The sequence below is a fragment of the Cygnus atratus genome, chromosome 7 (assembly GCF_013377495.2).
Source record: "Cygnus atratus isolate AKBS03 ecotype Queensland, Australia chromosome 7, CAtr_DNAZoo_HiC_assembly, whole genome shotgun sequence".
NCBI lineage: Eukaryota > Metazoa > Chordata > Aves > Anseriformes > Anatidae > Cygnus > Cygnus atratus.
This window is the reverse complement of record NC_066368.1, coordinates 13911653-13928843: the sequence shown is the minus strand read 5'-3', so window position 1 is coordinate 13928843 and position 17191 is coordinate 13911653. Positions and strand designations below refer to the sequence as shown.

The window sequence follows — 17191 nt, the reverse complement described above, 5'->3', positions numbered from 1 at the left end:
CTCAGCAAGCACCTGGGCCGGCACCAGCTCTTCCCATGCCAGCAGCATCACCCCTCTCACCCCTGCTCAGCCAGGGCTGCCCTCAGTGCCTGCACCCTCCCCCTCGCTCCCTCTTACAGCTTCTCAGCCCCTCAGCTGCTCTGGGGATAATGACTGGCGAGGACAGCAGCTTTGGACACCACCAGAGAGATCTGAACATCCTACCTCAGCACAAAGGCCTGCTCTGAAGGCAGTCTTGGACCACAGGTGCTGTCTCCGCGCAGCAATTAGCCAACAAGTTCTGTACAGGCAAGAGAAGAACACAAGTTACCTCCTTAAAAAATGCAAGCGTGGGAAGATGAGGCCAGGAAGCTTGAGGTTTGTATATGAATGACTTTATTTAAGTATGCTGGGCACCACCAGGCAACATGGTTTGGACAGTGTGCGAGGGAACAGTCAGGCAGATCAAACAAACGCTAGATTGGAGACGGCACCTTTCCGTCCGGTCACTGCAGTTTACAAAACGGAGCACTGCTGCTTCTGCAAGGCCAGCAGAGGGGCTGGGGAGGGGAGGAAGAGATCACTGGCACTGCCTGGGGCACGTGGTAGGTGGGCAGAGGGGGCTGCTTCTTCCCCTCTGCACAGTTGCAACAAAGCAGCAAGAACGCAGCTTATTTCCCGGCAGAAGGAGGCTGAGCAGTGACAGCTCTTCTCTACCTGACGGGTTCCTGCTGAAAACCACCATCTGTTCTGCTAGGGCTAGGAGAAGGAGCAGCGCGGCCTCGGGGGGGAACGCACCACCCAACCTGCCTACCTCCAGCCTCTCGGATCCCGGAGAACGCGCTTTGTGCTAGGGCAGCGTGCTGCTTGCTTACACTCACGTCAGCTGGGACAACACGCCGGCTCCTGCCCAGCCTCCGCAGCGGGGCCGTTGCAACCCCCCCCGGCTCTTGCCCCTTCTCAGCTCTGGCGAGGGAGTGACCCCAGGGTGATGCGTGGAAACGAACGGAAAGGAGGGGAACAGGGAGGAAGTGCCACCGAACTACTCCAGGCCCACTGCGAATGCCGGGTAATACGGAAAATCAGCGGTGAAAGAAACGAGGAGCACCAACAGAACCCAGGGGAACAGTGCCACACCCCCACACAAGCTGGCCTCCAGGCCCTCCCAGCGCTGCGGGAGGGAGGACGATGTTCTAGAGCAGAACAGCCAGCAGCTGAGCAGAAAGGCCTAAGCAGCGCAGGAGTACAGCAGAACACAGCCCCTGCGACAGCTTGCTGCTCCCAAACCTGCTGCTCCCACCACCGTACTGATGTGATTTATTGTCCTCTCCTTTAGTGTATGCACAGAGAACAGCGAGGCTCCCTAAAGGACAGTTACCGAGTGGCGGTGCAGGGCTGGCTGGTTATTTCGCGAAGCGTGTGTGCTGTAAACAGTGTTAACATCAAACAACAGACAACTGGGCAACAGGTGTTCAAGGAAGACCCAAAGCAAGATTCCCAGGTGCTGCGGTCAGTATTTGAGATATACTCAGACATTTCAATAAATAAAACAATTCTTACATTACGACGCACCTTTCCAACTATTATTTTGCCCCCAAGTGGATATAGTACACAAGTTATGCCTGGCTGAAAACGCATGCTCCCTCTGCCCTGACGTGGCAAGGAGGAGGAAAACAGCCTCAGCTCTTACGGAGAAAGAACGGGAGAGCTCAGTACTGTAAATCTTGGCAGGTTGAGGGGGAACACACAAGTGCCTTCACCCCCACTCTGGGGCACTTGCTTCCAGAGGAGAAAAGTTATTTAAAACAAGGAATGAGAGAGTAACCGTCTAGTATAATGAAAGCTGATTAGAGATTGTTTTGTTCTACTCCATGCAATATGAACTAAGTCCTATCACCGACCTCTCCAGCTGTGGCACCGACCCACACATCAGTCTGAGAAGTTCCACCCAGCCACACACACACACACACACACACACCAAAAACAGTGGGGGCAAACGGGCTTAACTGTTGAGAATGTGCTTTCTCTTAATTAAAAAAATATATTAAAAACAACTTCAAAAACCTACTGATGTTGAAGACGCTGCAGACTAACTAAGAAAGTAGCTACGGGGCCTCAGGTGTGTATTTCCAGACAATCCAGGCATCGCAGTCAGGCCGACTAAAGCCTGCGTGAGCGGTTTGCAGTGGTTGGCTCCCTTCTGGCTTGCTAGGCAGATTCTAAGCTGTTCCCTTTGTTTTCGCTTGCTCGTTTTACAGTGGCAAATGTGATCATAACACAGAAACTAAGGGACTGAAATGAAAAAGGAATGGGCCGTTCTGGAGAAATTCAGACTGGTATTTTCTCCTTTCCATTAAAAAAACAAAAACAAAAACAAAAAAACCCATGAAGTTAGTATTAATACAACCCTCCTGCTGCTGTCGTCTTTGCTCAGTGACATCGGGGCATGCTGGCGCACACACACACATACAGGCAGCTCTCAGACACTCGGACTCAGAAAAGCGAGTTTAGAACTGAAGTGAGTCTTCGGAGGAGACTGAGGACAGGTCCCAGGGCTAGAAGGTTTTTCGGTGGATGGCACGAGCTCCGTCTTCTTCATATTCCTTTTTCGAAACCCACATTTTCTTAAAGGTGTCCAGTGAGGCCAGAATAGAGCCACTGGGGAGAGACAGACATGTTATGTATTACAGGAAAACGGGGGCACTCCCACTGCATCTCTGCTGAGAGGAGCTGTTTCTATGGCACAACACTTCCACGCTGGAGAACGGTGCCAAGGCTCCTGGTTTCCTACAACAGAAATGCTCTCTGAACGATCACCTCCTCTCCCGTTAGCCTCAAATGTGCTGGCACCACAGAGCCTGGCACCAGCCACCCCCCAAACAGCGCAGTGACGCTGCTGCAAACACCAGCCCTCTTCACGTGGGATCTGGTCTCACTGCCTTGGATTTTGGAGCTGAGTTTAGTTCTCCCAATTGGCAACAGAGATATACACAAGAGGGAAAATGCACCTAGAGCCTCTGCCCGAAGGCATTTACTACCAACGAGCTTGTTCAACTTTGGCAGAACTGGACTCGTTAAGACAACAAGGAAAATTAACAGGACTTGCAGGAGCCTTAAAGATGCAAAGCGCTACGTTTGGCAGCATGGATGGAGACAGGCTCAGGAACCAGGCTGAGTATCACGTGGCTGAGCAATGACACCTTTCCAAGGAGCAGGAGGGACAGTGGTATGAGAGCCAACAGACGGCGATTCCCCTGCCCTCATCCCCCAGGAAGACCCAGCAGCATGCAGTACGTACCCGATCCACGTGGAATACAATCTCTCCTGAGGAGCTGATATCTAGGAGAAGCAGAGAATCAGTCAGTACCTTTCCATGCTCCAGCCTGCTCCCCCGGCACACTGCCCTCCCCACAGCTGACAAACACAGGTACGACCTCTCCCACCATAAAGGCGCCCAGCAGGTCCCCCACAGAACCACCCCCAGGATCCTAGACAGGTATGCTGTCAGAGGAGCTACCTTCTCTGATGAAACCACACAGGTTTTCATCACGATAGCAGATCCTGTTGGGCTGTCTCCAAGAAAGCTGTTGCTGGTTTGAACCACGTGGCAGCAGCATTTTTAGCACAGTTCTTTCAAGACGAAGGCCACAGAACAACACACAGAGCATACGATAAACACCCAAGAGAATGCTCCTACCCTTATTTTGACATCCTTCGGAGCTAGTTTCTTCACTTCGCTCAAGAGCCTATCACCAAAGCCTGCACAAGACAAAAACAAAGTAGTCTGAAGCCCTCAGCAAAATTCCAAGTTCCATCTACTAACAATGTGGCCGTATCCTACACCGTCCTATTTAAACGTCCCACTCCAGATCTCACAAAGAAACCACTTTGGAGAAGCACAGAACACAGCCAGAGAAGTACCCGGATCTTGCCTCACTCAGACCTCAAACACTACCACAACAGACTCTGTCCCTCAGCAGCTGTATCCAGCCCCTTTGTAGAGCAGAACAGGGTTTGAACGGGAAAAACAGGATCTATCTGGAGATGTCCACCTGCGGATAAAGGGTGGACAAGTTCCGGTAGAGGATATCTGTAAGTTAATAGGGGCCAGATGCACCCTGGTTCTGAGTAAGACTCAGAAAATTAGAGAGTGAGAATTTGTGGTCTGCTTCTCACAGTAACTCCCCAGAGAGAACAGAGTTCCCACAGCCCTCATCCCAGAGGACAAGCTGGGTGATCTAGGTTATCTTCCCAGTTTCACACGAGAAGGAAAAGAAAAAGGGATCATGTATAGCACAGCCCACTGAAAGAGAAGCAGGAACCTTTGAAAAGCGTGGAGCCTCCAGACAGCACAATGTTGGAGAACAGTGTTCGCCTCAGGTCCATGTCTGATTTTTGAATGGCAAAAACGAGCACCTCGTGGAGTCCTTCGCATTCCTCCCCTATCAGGTCTGGCCGGAACAAGAGCTCCGGGGCTCGAAAACGGGCGGGGCCGATCTGCAAGGGGAGAAGGTAGCACAGAGTGAGAGAGCAGTGCGGCCCAGTTCACTGTCTCAAGTTTGGGTCTCCCTCTCTTAGGCAAAACTTCAGAGAAAGAGTTTCTTGGACGCCTCGTGCTGCATCATTAGCTCCCAAGTGACCACCACATTGACCTACTACTTCTGGCAAAGGTGCCATTTCTGTTTTGCAGATGAAAGAGAGAAAGAAACCTGCTGTTGCAAATCTTTAAGTTGCTGTTTCAATTGTAGTCAATTCTGCCGAATCGTTGCGTTAAATTGGCTCATGAGTAAGTGCTGTTAAGAAGCACACAATCCAATCTAGTGATTTGCCATGAAAGTGTCAATAAATCCTGTATTGCTGCTAAATCAAAGCTCTATAAAAATAATTTGCAACATTTGCTCAGCTCCATACAGCAGGTCAACGGTGGACAAGGGAGCAGATCCACCCCTGGTGCTGGGGGTAAGACCTGTGTTTCTTCTCATTCAACCATTCTACAGAAGGCTCAATCTTTTGAGGAATATTCCCAGGTCACTCTTCAAACCAATTCTTTCTGCAGCTCTAGGCAGGACAAAAGCCATGTACAAAACCCCAGTGGGATTTACAGTAAGCTGGTACCAACCCGCACTTCATACCTGATCCACGTAAAGATTTGATAGATCAGGTATGCACTCAAACAGCTCTCAGTGCCCCTGGCCATGCTTTGTCCTTACCCAGGACTTCCAGAAGAATTAGTGAGGTTTCTAAGAACGTTTTCTTCCCCCTAAAAACTCCAGTGCCCCAGTCAGCAGCCTGGGATGAGTTCTGCTCTTTTAAAATTACCCTCTCCCACCCAACATTGCATCAAGTTTCCCATCAGTAGGCAGAAGGCTATTCTGGAAAGCCAGGGCATCACAGGAGGAATCTTCTGACAGGGGTCCTCACAAACCTCAATCGTGCTTCCATCTGGCAGGTAGTACTGAGCCTTCTCAGTCTCCAGAGTCTCATCCTTCTGGGGGTTTATTGACAGGTAGCAGGCACGCTGGAGAGGAAGCAGAGTCAGGGAGGAGGAGATGAGAAGGGTAAATGCAAATACCTTTTATAAACACTTTTCTGACTACAAAAAGTAAGTTCCTTAACTATCAAAACCCAAGCATCCCTTTGGGGAGACCAATTTCAACACTACTTTGTGTTGGGGAAAAGACCTTGTGGGTTCTCATCAGGAAAAATACCTTATCTGCTCTTCATGCTTTGGCTCCATGTAATAAGAGACGTTCAGGCTGCTCACAATCGCTCTAGCTGCTGCTCACCTTTTGTTTTCATCCCACTCTTACTGCTTAAGAAGTTACCTCCATCTGCTGCAGATGGGATAATTAACGTGAGAGCACTTCCAACCTATTGTACCGCAAAGCAAAACAGGCACCTGAGACACCTTCAGTGACACTAACCATATACAAGGGTGGCTTTCGGTAACTCAGCAACAGATTAGGAGCACGAACAAAATCTGTTATCACATTTCAGAGGAAATAACTAATAGCCAATAGTAAAAATTTCTTAACATGGTCTATGTGGCTCGCTGCCTGTTGTCCGCTTACATTCTAAGTTATAGGAAACAAAATATTTTGACTCTTCAAACTGCTCCGGCAGCCTTTTTTTTTTTTTTTTTTTTTCTTTTTCAGCTTTGCTTTTCCAAATTGTTATCATTTGGAGATTAAAAACAAACAAACAAACATCTAAACAGAATCACAGAACAGTTGAGGTTGGAAGAGACCTCTTGAGATCATCCAGTCCGACCCCAATCCTCTAGCAGAGTCAGCTAGAGCAGGCTGCATCCAGTCACGGCTGGAGTTATCCCCACAGATGGAGAATCTACAGCCTCCCCTCTGGGCAACCTGCTCCATTCTTTGGCCACCCTCACAGAAACCCCTTTTTAAGGTAATTTCTTTTATAAACTGTTTAACATCCCATTTTTTTTTCCTAATTTTTCCCCTTTAAAAAACCTTGAGTCAGACAGACTGCAATGGATCACAAGCAGCTTTTGGGACTGAGAAACTCCCGTGTCTGGGATCTAAGCTTTGCACTTCCCACGGTACATTCAGACTAAATTTCCAAACGTCTCCAGAAGAAAGCAAGCTACAAACACAAGAAGCCAAAAGCAACCCCTGCAATTTGCAAGTCAAGTCACAAGCAGCACCAGTATCACACAAATCTCACTGCAAGTTCCAGGCTCTGACATCTAGAAATATGCTACGATTTCCCAATTAAAATTTATCTTAAAATAAGGCAAAAGGCATAGGTTAGAGAGTGAACACCAGACTGCTTCCTCTCCTCTTCAGCAGTCTCACTGGTGAGGGTAGTCAGTAGGCAAAGCAGACCTTGGCTCACTTTTCCCTGCTTTGTTTCCCTAAGTCCAGAGAAAAGACTGCACTGGTACAAGATGTTGCATCTAACAGCCTGCACGATGTCTTTTAAGAGCTCTATCGCCCAGGATGCAAAGGGAGCCCTGGCCACTTACAAAGAATACAAGCACATTTCTGAAGAGTACGAGCTTCTTGCTCTGTCCCGTAAGGACACTACAACCGCATTGCAACGCATGCTTGGTGTGTCAGAACAGGCTGCCTGTGAGGCACAGGCTTCTCTTGCAGGCCTCTGATCACTAGCACTCCTGGTCCACAGACACCGTCATACCTGCACGCATTGCTTGCATCTGCAGCAGCTGCAGCCTGTGTCGGTGGGGCTCGCAGGATGAGGGTAACTGCCAGACATGGGCGGTACTGATCCGAGGACTGGCCCTGGGTACCGAAGGCATGAATGGCAGGCAGCCCCTGTCACACAAAGCCTTGCTGAAATCACAGAGCAACCTGGCTGTGGGAGCACGGCGGTACCACGAAGCCGCTGCGAGCAGAGCAGTCACCAGCTCAGAGCTGCTCTTCACCGCCCCACCTTTGTCCTCTTCTCTTGGAACACAACAGAAGCCAAGGTAACTGCTTTGCCAGGGATCTTAATCATGCCTTTCCAAACTGCTGCACAGCTTTAAGGCCACCGAACACTGCATTTGCCACTGAAAGGGAAGCCTTTGTAAATAGGAATGCTGCCAAGGGGATTTTTTCCATGGGAGGGAAAGAAGTAGCAACTTGCAATATCCCACTCGTAATCCCTACCTGTCATGGATTTTCCAGTCTTCGCTGAAAGAGTAATACCAGTGAAATACTGGTGAAAGGTATCAGACCTGAGAAACTGCAGTGCAGATACACGGACAATACTCTGAACCACCAGCTGCCTTCACCTCAGCGTGTACAGCCCCTTGGCAGCGATTAGACACAACGTGGACTATAAATCTCAGACCACGCGATGGCTGAGGTTGGAAGGGACCTCTGGAGGTCATCTTGTCCAGCTGCTCCCATTTCCAGCATGGTCACCTACAGCAGGTTGCCCAGGATCACGTCCGGGAGACTCTACAACCCCTCCGGGCAACCTGTGCCACTGCTTGGTCACCCTCACATTAAAATAAGTAAATAAATAAATAAAATCCCTTTACATTCAGAAACTGTGTTTCAGTTTGTGCTTTCTGTTCTGTCCCTGAACATCACTGAAATGAAAGTGAGTCTGGCTCTGTCTTCTCTGCTCCCTCCCTTCAGATATTTACACACATCGACAAAACCCTCCCAGCCTTCTCTTCTCCAGGCTCAATATTCCCAGCCCTCTCGGTATTTCCTCACGTGAGAGTTGCTCCAGTCCCTTAATCATCTTAGAGGCTCTGCTCTCCCTCGGGTAGAAAAAGAAATGAGGTTCAGAGCTAGGTAGGCTGGCACTTCCCACTATATTTCAGAGAGTCACAACTTCCCTGGGGCAGAAATCCCTTCTTGGATAACCACAGGAGCAGACAGTACATCACCTCCTTGATGGTCTTGACAATCTCAAACTCTGAGGTCGTGTGGAAGTCGTAGCCTTCCTTCCGGAGATAGAGGCGCAGGAAGCGGGACACATCGCGGCCAGCGATGTCAATCCGCATGATGGAGTGAGGCATGGCAAAGCCTTCGTAAATGGGAACCGCGTGGGTAACGCCATCCCCGGAGTCCAGCACCACCCCCGTGGTCCTCCCAGTAGCATACCTAGTGAAGGGACAAACCATCGAGCCAAAGAGAGCAATTAAAGGTGAGTCCCAAACGTGCAGCACAACCCGACCCAACTCCAGGAGCAGAGATTTCACACAAACGGGCTATAAAAAAAAAAATCCCCACAGCCAGTTCTCATCAGATTTCATCCAATTCCTGTGAACTCTATTACAGAAATTAAAATTTAAATTCAGTTTATGCTTGAAACAGGAGGTAAGTCAAACATTTGTGTGGTCTTCCGTTTTTTGTTTGTTTTTGGTTTGGGGAACAAATAAAATAAATTTCAAGAAACATTTCACAAGCGCAAATCAAAGATGAGAGGTACTTACAGGCTGAGCACAGCTTGCATGGAGATGAATAGTGCTGGCACGTTGAAGGTCTCAAAAAACACCTCAGCAGCACGTTCTCTGTTCTTACGTGGGTTTAGGGGTGCTTCTGTCAGCAGCACAGGATGCTGGTAAAGAAAAAAAGCTGTGCTGTAAATAACCAGGACGCAGCTAGATGCGTGCTCCCCCCCAAAAAAATCTGCTTATTGTTTCACTTTTGGAACCAAGAGTAGAACAAGACATGCGGAAGGGAGTAACTTCAGGTAGGGAGCTCTGCTAGACGGTGAATAATCGCTACTACGTTGGGGGACCAGCAGGGCTCTGGTCTAGTTATGAAGAAGTCTTAGGAAATCTGCCCTGTGAGTGACCCTTTTTCATTAAGGATGAACAAGGTGACCCTTTGTACCAAACGTCAGCCAGACTGCCCAAAAAACACAGCCCCTAAGAAAGGGTAAGGGCGTACGGGTCTTGGCATGCGTAAGCAGAAATATTCCTTCTCCACTTACACAACCTCTTACTCTCAGCCATTTAATAATTTTTGGTCAGCTCCTTCCAAACCACATGGCTGTGGTTTTCTCCTTCCTCACTTCAAATTATGTCACTGCTGAGTGGGTATGCCTGATGCACAGGCAAAACAGGAAAAGTAAGGAGCACTTGGCATAGAGCAGAATACATCAGAGTCTGTGAACAACAAACGTTGAAAGTCAAACTTTCAGTCAGGCCAGAACATGAGATATGGGGAGGAATTCTTCTTGGACATTTCTCGTATCTCCCGAGAGGTGAAAGAGCTTAATTTAACAACAGGTAAGTTTAGAAAGAACAAAGGAAGAGTCCCAAGTTCTTCCCGAAGTTCAAAGCCTCCCGGTTTACGCACAGCAAGGAAAGACTCTGGTGCCATCACATAATGAGACATCTCACCTCCTCTGAGAACGTCTGAAGCTGGTCTTTTGAATACACATACTGCCAGATGCGCTCCATGTCATTCCAGTCCTTTACTATGCCGTGTTCCATCGGGTATCGGATCGAGAGAAGACCTCTGTGCTCCTGAGCAAACAGAAACAACAATCCAGCATACCTGTCGGCGACTGAAACAGTTCACTTCTGAGCGTCACGACTGCAAATTCACCTGAGAGACTCGCTTATTTTCGACTCCACTGAAAACCAACACATCTCCAGCGCACAGGGTGAGGACTGAACATTAATCACAAACACCTCTTCCAGAGAAGCATTCACGAAGATTAAACAAGGCTGTTTTACACAGATTAGGAACGCGTGGTGTCTGCAGAGCACATTCCATCCTAACAGGTTTCGAGCCAACGTACAGACACCTATCAAATGCTATCTTTGCTCTACCAGCTCGGCCATGATATAAAACATAACAGGGTGATACTGGGGAATGTAGTTCAGAGGGCTCAGGGGAAACGTGAGACCAGAATGACTGCCTGCTGACAAAGGCACGACTGCAGAAAGCGAGAGCCTCTTGCCCACACCAGGGAGATAAAAGGTAACCCACTAGGGTCCATTTCTAAAGTTCCCAGTCGAGAGGATGGGATGTAACCATACAGACCACAAAGCAGCCTAGAAAAAAGGAGAGAAACAGAAGGACTTGTGAAAACGAATTGGGACTGAGGAAGAGGTCTGTGGACAGCAGGTTGGCACAAAAGTTTCATGAAGGTTCCAACTTCAGACTGGACACACTTAAACGCGACGATCTATTCTGCTCTTCAGACCTACCCTGCTCCCAAGGAACCCCAGCTCCTTCAAGTGAGACTGCTGCAGCTCTTACGGCAGCACAGCAAGGCGCATGGGGAAGTGCAGTAACACGGGTTTTCTTACCTCTGCCTTCGGACCAATGAAAATGTCCCCTTCTAAAGCACCAGCCATAACACGAACGTGCTTTGGTCTCCCCACACTGCAACAGAGGCAACAGTGTAAATGCTTCAGGAGACAACTCAGGTGTGCCCAACAAGTTGCTACCTTTTGTTCCTCTCAGCCCCAACCAGTGCTTTCTAACAGCAATGACAGTCTGAGGGCACCCCCAGGTGCAGACAGACCCAGGTTTGCTCTGTGTGAGCTAATCCCAGAATCAGAAGCGAAGGGAGCAGCCTGTGGACACTTCTGAAGTAACAGGACGTGAACCAGTTGAGTCTGGCCACACTTCCCCTGATGATTCAGGGTTCCAGCAGTGCCTGAGGTAAACACGGCTAGACTGAGCAGCGGCCTGAGCTGACAGAGCCCACGATATCGCTTGACCTCAGGCAGGCTCCTCAGATTAGACCTTTATAGTCCCATACCCCATTTCACCATACAGATGAGTCTGCATCGGTCAGAACAAATGCATTCGTTAAAAAAACACCCAATTCCAAATAACAGCCAGTGACTATTCAAAGTTCCTGATCCAGCAGCCCTTCTTCCAGTAAAGCTGTCAGAAAACCTCCAAGGAAGCTTGGCAGGAATGAAGACTTCAGCCCACACACCGAGGGAATACAGAAGGATTCACACCTCCAGCCCCAACTTCGTCTTTTTGGAGGCGACCTAATGTCTCTAGACTAAAGAATCCTACAAAGCTGTAGTGGCTTGGGGGCTGAGCCTGAGGAAGTGACAGATCATCCTTCATGTCCCATGTCCCCCCCGCAAACCTGCAAGCGCTTTACAGCAGAGGTCTTCTCTCCCTGACGCTTCCGTACAGCAGGCAAAAAATGCCTGTCCAGGAACACAAGCAGACCACTCTTCCCCTCCACATATCAAACAGTTGCTTCACGGTACTGAGAACAGCTCAAGAGTACTTACTAGTTTGGGAAGCAGTATTTCGGTATTTGATCGCCTGCAAAACCTGCTTTAATCACACCGGAGCCCTGCGGGAGGAACAGATAAATACATCAGCTTACCACTCGGTCAGTCACCTTCCCAACTCTTCCAAGAGCAGCAAAGTACCACCAGCGTTGCCAGAACCTCTCCTTTTCACTAGGGATAAAGCTCCCCGTGGGTGCTCCGGGCAGGTGCCAGCAGACCGGCTCGGCCGCTAGAGGGGAGTCACCGGCACCCTCCTGGCAGGGAGGCGTCGCGCAGGGCACAGGCTCCAGGAGCATCCTGCTGTGGCTCCGGGTACACGCCCGAACACCGCTCCGTGCAGGCGTTTTTCTAACCAATTCCACTGCTTCTGCAGCGTGTTAGAGGTGTGCGCGGCTGAATCCCAGCTCCGCAGTTTTCTGTCGATCTTAAATGCTCCCTGGGTGGAGGAGAGCTCTTCAGAAAGCCGTGCAACGGCCACCAAACCCTGCCAGCTGTGGGGGGCCACTGCTAAAACGGGTACGATCAAGGTTGTAAGCCTTACAGAGGCAGAGGATCTGGAGAAGATGAAGGAAGAGTAGATGAAGTCAGAGAAGGGAGTAGGCAGTGTGAAACGAGCTGGAGCAGAGAGTAGGGAAAAGAAATTCAGGAGGGGGATAGGCTAGCTAGCGCTCAGGAGGCAGGTCACAGAAATCCGATCAGAAAAGACACTGGGAACTAAAAGGGACCGGGGCCTGGAAACGACAAAGGTGCCAGTCAGCCTGCAAGAGGAAGGGCTGGAGGCAGGGAAAGCAGCTGACAGGACGGGGCTTGTTTAGAAGGGACAAGGAAGACGAGATTAGGGATGGCAGTCGAAAAGAAGCAAATCCCAAAAGCTTTTGTGACGTTCGAGGCAGCCCGAGCAGCCCACTCGGGGTGGGTGAAACACCCACGGGAAGCCCCTGGCAGGGAGCTGGGGCTGGGCGTCCGGCCCCTCCGCTCTGCCCCTGGGTGGGCTCCGGAGGCGCCCAGCGTGGGGCCGTGCCGACGCCCCCCCCCCTCCGTCCCGCACAAACAAGCGACATCTCGAGGCACTGAGCAGCTCGCGGGAGCGCCCGAGTTTCGCTACGGAGCAGATTTTCCCAAGCTGCCTTTGCCGCCCGTTTCGGACAAGGTGTCAGGCTTCGCAAGGTGCACTTGGTGTGCCCTGCACGGGGGCCAGCTGCTCCTGCCTTAAAACTCTTAGGGGCAGGTTTGCCAGGACGCATCTGCGAGAGAAGAATATGGGGGACACCCTGCCAAGGGGACAAAGCTAGTTCTGCAGAAGCGGAAGGGCTACATCCTACAATTCCTGCCTCCCGGCAAACCTCCCAGCGCCTGCACACACAGGCACAGGTGGGACGAGGCAGCCCACGAAGCATTAAGATGACATCCCCTTGGACGGCCGCTCCTCTGGCCCCTCACTTCAAAGCAAAGCCAGGAATAAAACAAACGTTATTTTGGTTTTCCTCATCCAGCTTATAAACTCTGTACCCGGGAAATAACAACATCCTTCGTCAAGCCCTGTAGCAAAAAAAAAAAACAAACAAAACCCACACCAATAAACAAATAAAAATCCCTGAATCAAATGCAGTAAGGCAACCCCGTCAGAATATCCTTCCCACGGAATATTTTGTTCTAGCTGATGACCGATCTTCCTGCCAGGACACTCCGCTGCTGGGGAATGGTTTCAGAACAACGATGCTCCTGTTTTAACGCGGGGGGGAAAAGAACCTCTTCATGCCAGGCCAGAAACTACCCCGCACGTCCTGGTGAGCTTCCCAGCGAGTTATGCATTTCAAGATTTACATACTGAAGTTCAAAGTCAGCTGAATGTGTCGGCAGCTCAGCGATCTCCGCTGGAGCTAAAGACAAAGGTTTGTTTTGAACGTGCCAGCAAGATGGGACTGGAGCAGAGTTGTGCTTCCCAGCGCCCGGGCACAAAGCGAGTTTGCTATCTCCATGCTACCAAGACCCGAGAGCACTTTCTGGCCATTCAAATTGTCTTCAGAACTTTTTCCTGCTCTGAAGTTGCGCGTGTACTGAGCAGATCTATTTATTATACCCCATTTTGAGATTCCTACACAGTTAGAGGGAAAGGTTTAAGCATTGAAATAATCCTAGACAGTTAAGAAAGCTTAAAATAGAGAGCGGGTTTTTCCTCTTTGTTTCAAGCAGACAAAAAAAAGGCAAAACAAGAAAAAAACACCATGCATCCTCCTCCTTTTATAAGCTCCGATTAATTAAAACTTAAAAGAATTTCCAAATTAACATCCTTCCACTAGTAGCAATCCTGGCTGGGCTTTCATCCTCCTTGCCAGTTTTCTTTTCTTTTTTTATCTGAGCAAAAAAACACAAAAGAATAAAGAAACCACATCTTCCTTGACCTTCACGTGTGAAATAATCTCGTGGAAAATTATCATGAGTATCCTGAAGCGGCTGAACACACCTCTCCTGCAAGCTCTGTGGCCGAAGTCAGTTATCGATTCACCTACCTCGATGCCTTTCAGACTCAAATTTAAATGGAAATCAAAGAGCCAATCTGCCACGTAATACTTTTTACGGAGAATGCACATCTCATATTTTAAACCTATTTTATTAGATGCACATTTTATACGATCAAAGCCACACCAAAGACACGGCAGCCCTTACTGACAGCTCTGATGTTTAAAATGCCCCCACTCAGACAACAAAGCCAAATTTTGTCCGCTTTGCATGAAAGAGGAGACAATTCCGTGAAGGTCAAGGAACTGGCGCTTGCCTAGGCCACAGCTGAACCACGGTGTCTACGAACACGTGCTTTCTGTCCACCAGGGCTCCCGGGACGTTTATTCCACAGAGAACTTGCTGGAGTGTAAGAGGGGGTCACACGTGTTGTAGAAGTGACTTACTGGACAGGGAAGAGTATCAGATCACGCAGGGGTACAACTGCAGCCTCTCACTGTACGCTACAAAACTCCCTGCTGGAATCGGGAAGCTGAGCGTACTGTTTGGTACAGAAAACAAGTCGTGCTTGAGGTTGTGGCCACATACCCGAACATCCTTCTGGAACACACCGGGATACTGGGGCAGGCTGGGACGGGGAGGGTCTCAGTACCTCAGCTCCCCCTCCCCGTCCTCCCGCAGGTGCACGCCCATGGGCAGGGCAGCATTCGGCCTTGGAAAGCTGTCGGCGACTCTGAGGCAGCAGGAGCGGCACCACCTTTCTGCGCAGCTCCGCTTCCCATCCCGCCTGAGCTCACGAGAGCACCAAAAATGCAACGTCACCACAGGGCTCATCGGCTGACAGCCTGCGAGCACTGAAGGCGGATCTCCCAACAACTGCTTCATTCCACAGCTCGTACAGGGAGGGGACGGAGGGAACTCATTTATCAGAAAGGCAAGAGTAAGAATTGGCTTTTAAAAGCAGCTGTTAAAATGACAAAAGAAACGGTCGGTTTCTGACCACGAACCCTTCTTCAGGTCTGAAGCGGGGAGGAACGAGCAATCGTTGTGCTAAGTAACAAAAAGGCTGCTGTTAGGCAGAGGCTGCTATTACGTGACTGTATCACAACAAATTTGTCCTCACAGCGCCTGGGAAGAACTAGCGGCTAGCTAATCACTGCAACACAGCAGGATCAACGTTACTCCAGTCATTTCTAAGAACAATCAACCTAAGCCCTGCCTTCAAGTCCCCAGTAATCTCTCCGCTGTGATTCCAGAGGAAGAAACAACAACAACGCGTATCGGAGAGCTCCGGTTGTAGAGAGGCAACTGGGGTCGATAATAAAGAAAAGGTTGGAAGAACTGACTCGATCTGAGATCTATAAATCGTTCAGATTGTAAAAAAGCGGTGGGTTGACGTGTGCTCGGCTAGCACGCGCACATGTCATATGGTGAAAGGATTCGGCAGAAACTAAGATGCCGTACAGAGACGGCAGCGCGAGCGCTGACCCTCTGAAACGGCAAAACTGGATCGCTGACAGGAGAGGCCAGAAGGGAGGGGCGTCAACGCGTGACTCAGCTGAGGAGGCTCCCTCCGAGCCTCCCCATCCCTTCCCTCCTCCCTCCCCTTCGTCTCTTCCCTCAGGAGGCCACCCCAAACTGCTCAGAAGCAGCCCAGGAGCACCGCAGGTGATGGCCGGGACCCACCCCAGGCCCAGCCGCCACCGCGGGCCCGCTGAGGGGCAGCGCCGCCAGCCGGGCCCGACCGGCCGATAAGGGCCGCCACACCCCACGGCCAACGTGGCCCAGGCCGGGCAGAGCCCCGAGGGGCTGGGGCTGGGGCCGGGGCCGGGCGGGGAATTTGTGACAGGAATTTGAGACGCGGGGGGTCCCGGCCCCGGCGCGGGGGTCCCGGTGTGAGGGGTCCCGGTGTGAGGGGTCCCGGTGTGAGGGGCGGCGCCCGGTGCACGCCGGGAGCGCGGCCGAGGCCCCGCCGCGGAGCACGCCGGGAGCCGGGCCCCATTGTCCCCCAAGGCACAAAGCGGGCCGGGCGGGGCCGCGGCCCCTCCTGACGGGCAGCCCCGCCGGCCAATGAGAGCAGGCGCTCGGCGCAGGAGGCGGGGCGGGCGGAGCCCCGCTCCGGCAGGTGACGGCGCTGACTGACGGCTGTCCCAACCAATGGGAGCGCTCCGCCCCGCCCCGCCAGCACGCACCTCCGCGGCGGTGGGGGCCGCTCCTCACAGGCGAAGGGCAGCGACCCTCCGCCGGGTGACAGGCAGCCGCCTCAGCCAATCGCGGGCCGCCGAGCTGCCGTAGCCCCGCCCCGCCAGGACGCAGCGCTGGGCGAGGGCCCGAGGCGGCCGGGCCGGGGGGGAGGGGGGGCAGCGGGCGGGGCGCGGCCGCCCCCGATGACAAAGGGATCGCCGCCGGCGGGCCCTCCCCGCTCCCCCCAGCCCCGGGACGCGCCGCCGGCCGCACTCACGTTGTCTATCACGACGGGCTGGTTCGCTATCACGTCGTAGGACTCCATGGCGAGCAGCCGCCGCAGCCACCCGTCAGGGAGCAACAGCCCAGCCGGCGGCGGCGCATGCGCGGAAGGGCGGCGCGCGGCCGGCTGGGTGATGTATTCCTCCGGCCGCGGGGCGTGATGGGAAGTGTAGTCCTGGCCCCGCGGGGCGCCGCGGGAGGGCGTGGTGGGAGCGGGGCATGCTGGGAGTTGTAGTGCGGGGAAGTCGCAAATAATGCGGGCTGCGACCGACTGAAAAAGGGGTGGCACAGAGCCACGGGGGGGGCACTGCTGGTTGTGGGGTGCAGCGATTCTGGGACAGCTGCTGTCTCCTTGCCTCGTGGATAGGCATCTGGGTGTCTGCTTGCTAGCTTCTTGGTCGTACACGGTCTCAATTTTATTGTGGGTTACTTTATTTTTGCAATAAAAGGCGTATTTAGAGTAAATTCTCAAATAGTTAAATAAATGCAACAAGCAGCAGTGCCCATCCTAACCTCTCAGCACTCTCTAGTCCTTGTTTTCTCTGCGCTGATGGAAAAGCAGCACGCTCCCCTCGC

The 17191-nt window shown here is 51.6% G+C and overlaps 1 protein-coding gene across 1 annotated transcript; it reads right to left on the bottom strand.

The window, feature by feature from the left end:
- Positions 1-358: 358 nt before the first annotated feature.
- On the bottom strand, positions 359-16756 carry ACTR1A (actin related protein 1A). The gene is made up of 11 exons (XM_035547739.2): positions 16611-16756; positions 11687-11751; positions 10733-10808; positions 9815-9940; positions 8900-9024; positions 8351-8567; positions 5405-5497; positions 4302-4476; positions 3677-3738; positions 3278-3318; positions 359-2637 (listed from the first exon to the last, which is right to left on the bottom strand). The coding sequence occupies exons 1-11, from the start codon at positions 16656-16658 to the stop codon at positions 2535-2537; spliced, it is 1131 nt and encodes a 376-aa protein (XP_035403632.1). The 5' UTR covers positions 16659-16756; the 3' UTR covers positions 359-2534.
- Positions 16757-17191: the final 435 nt, after the last annotated feature.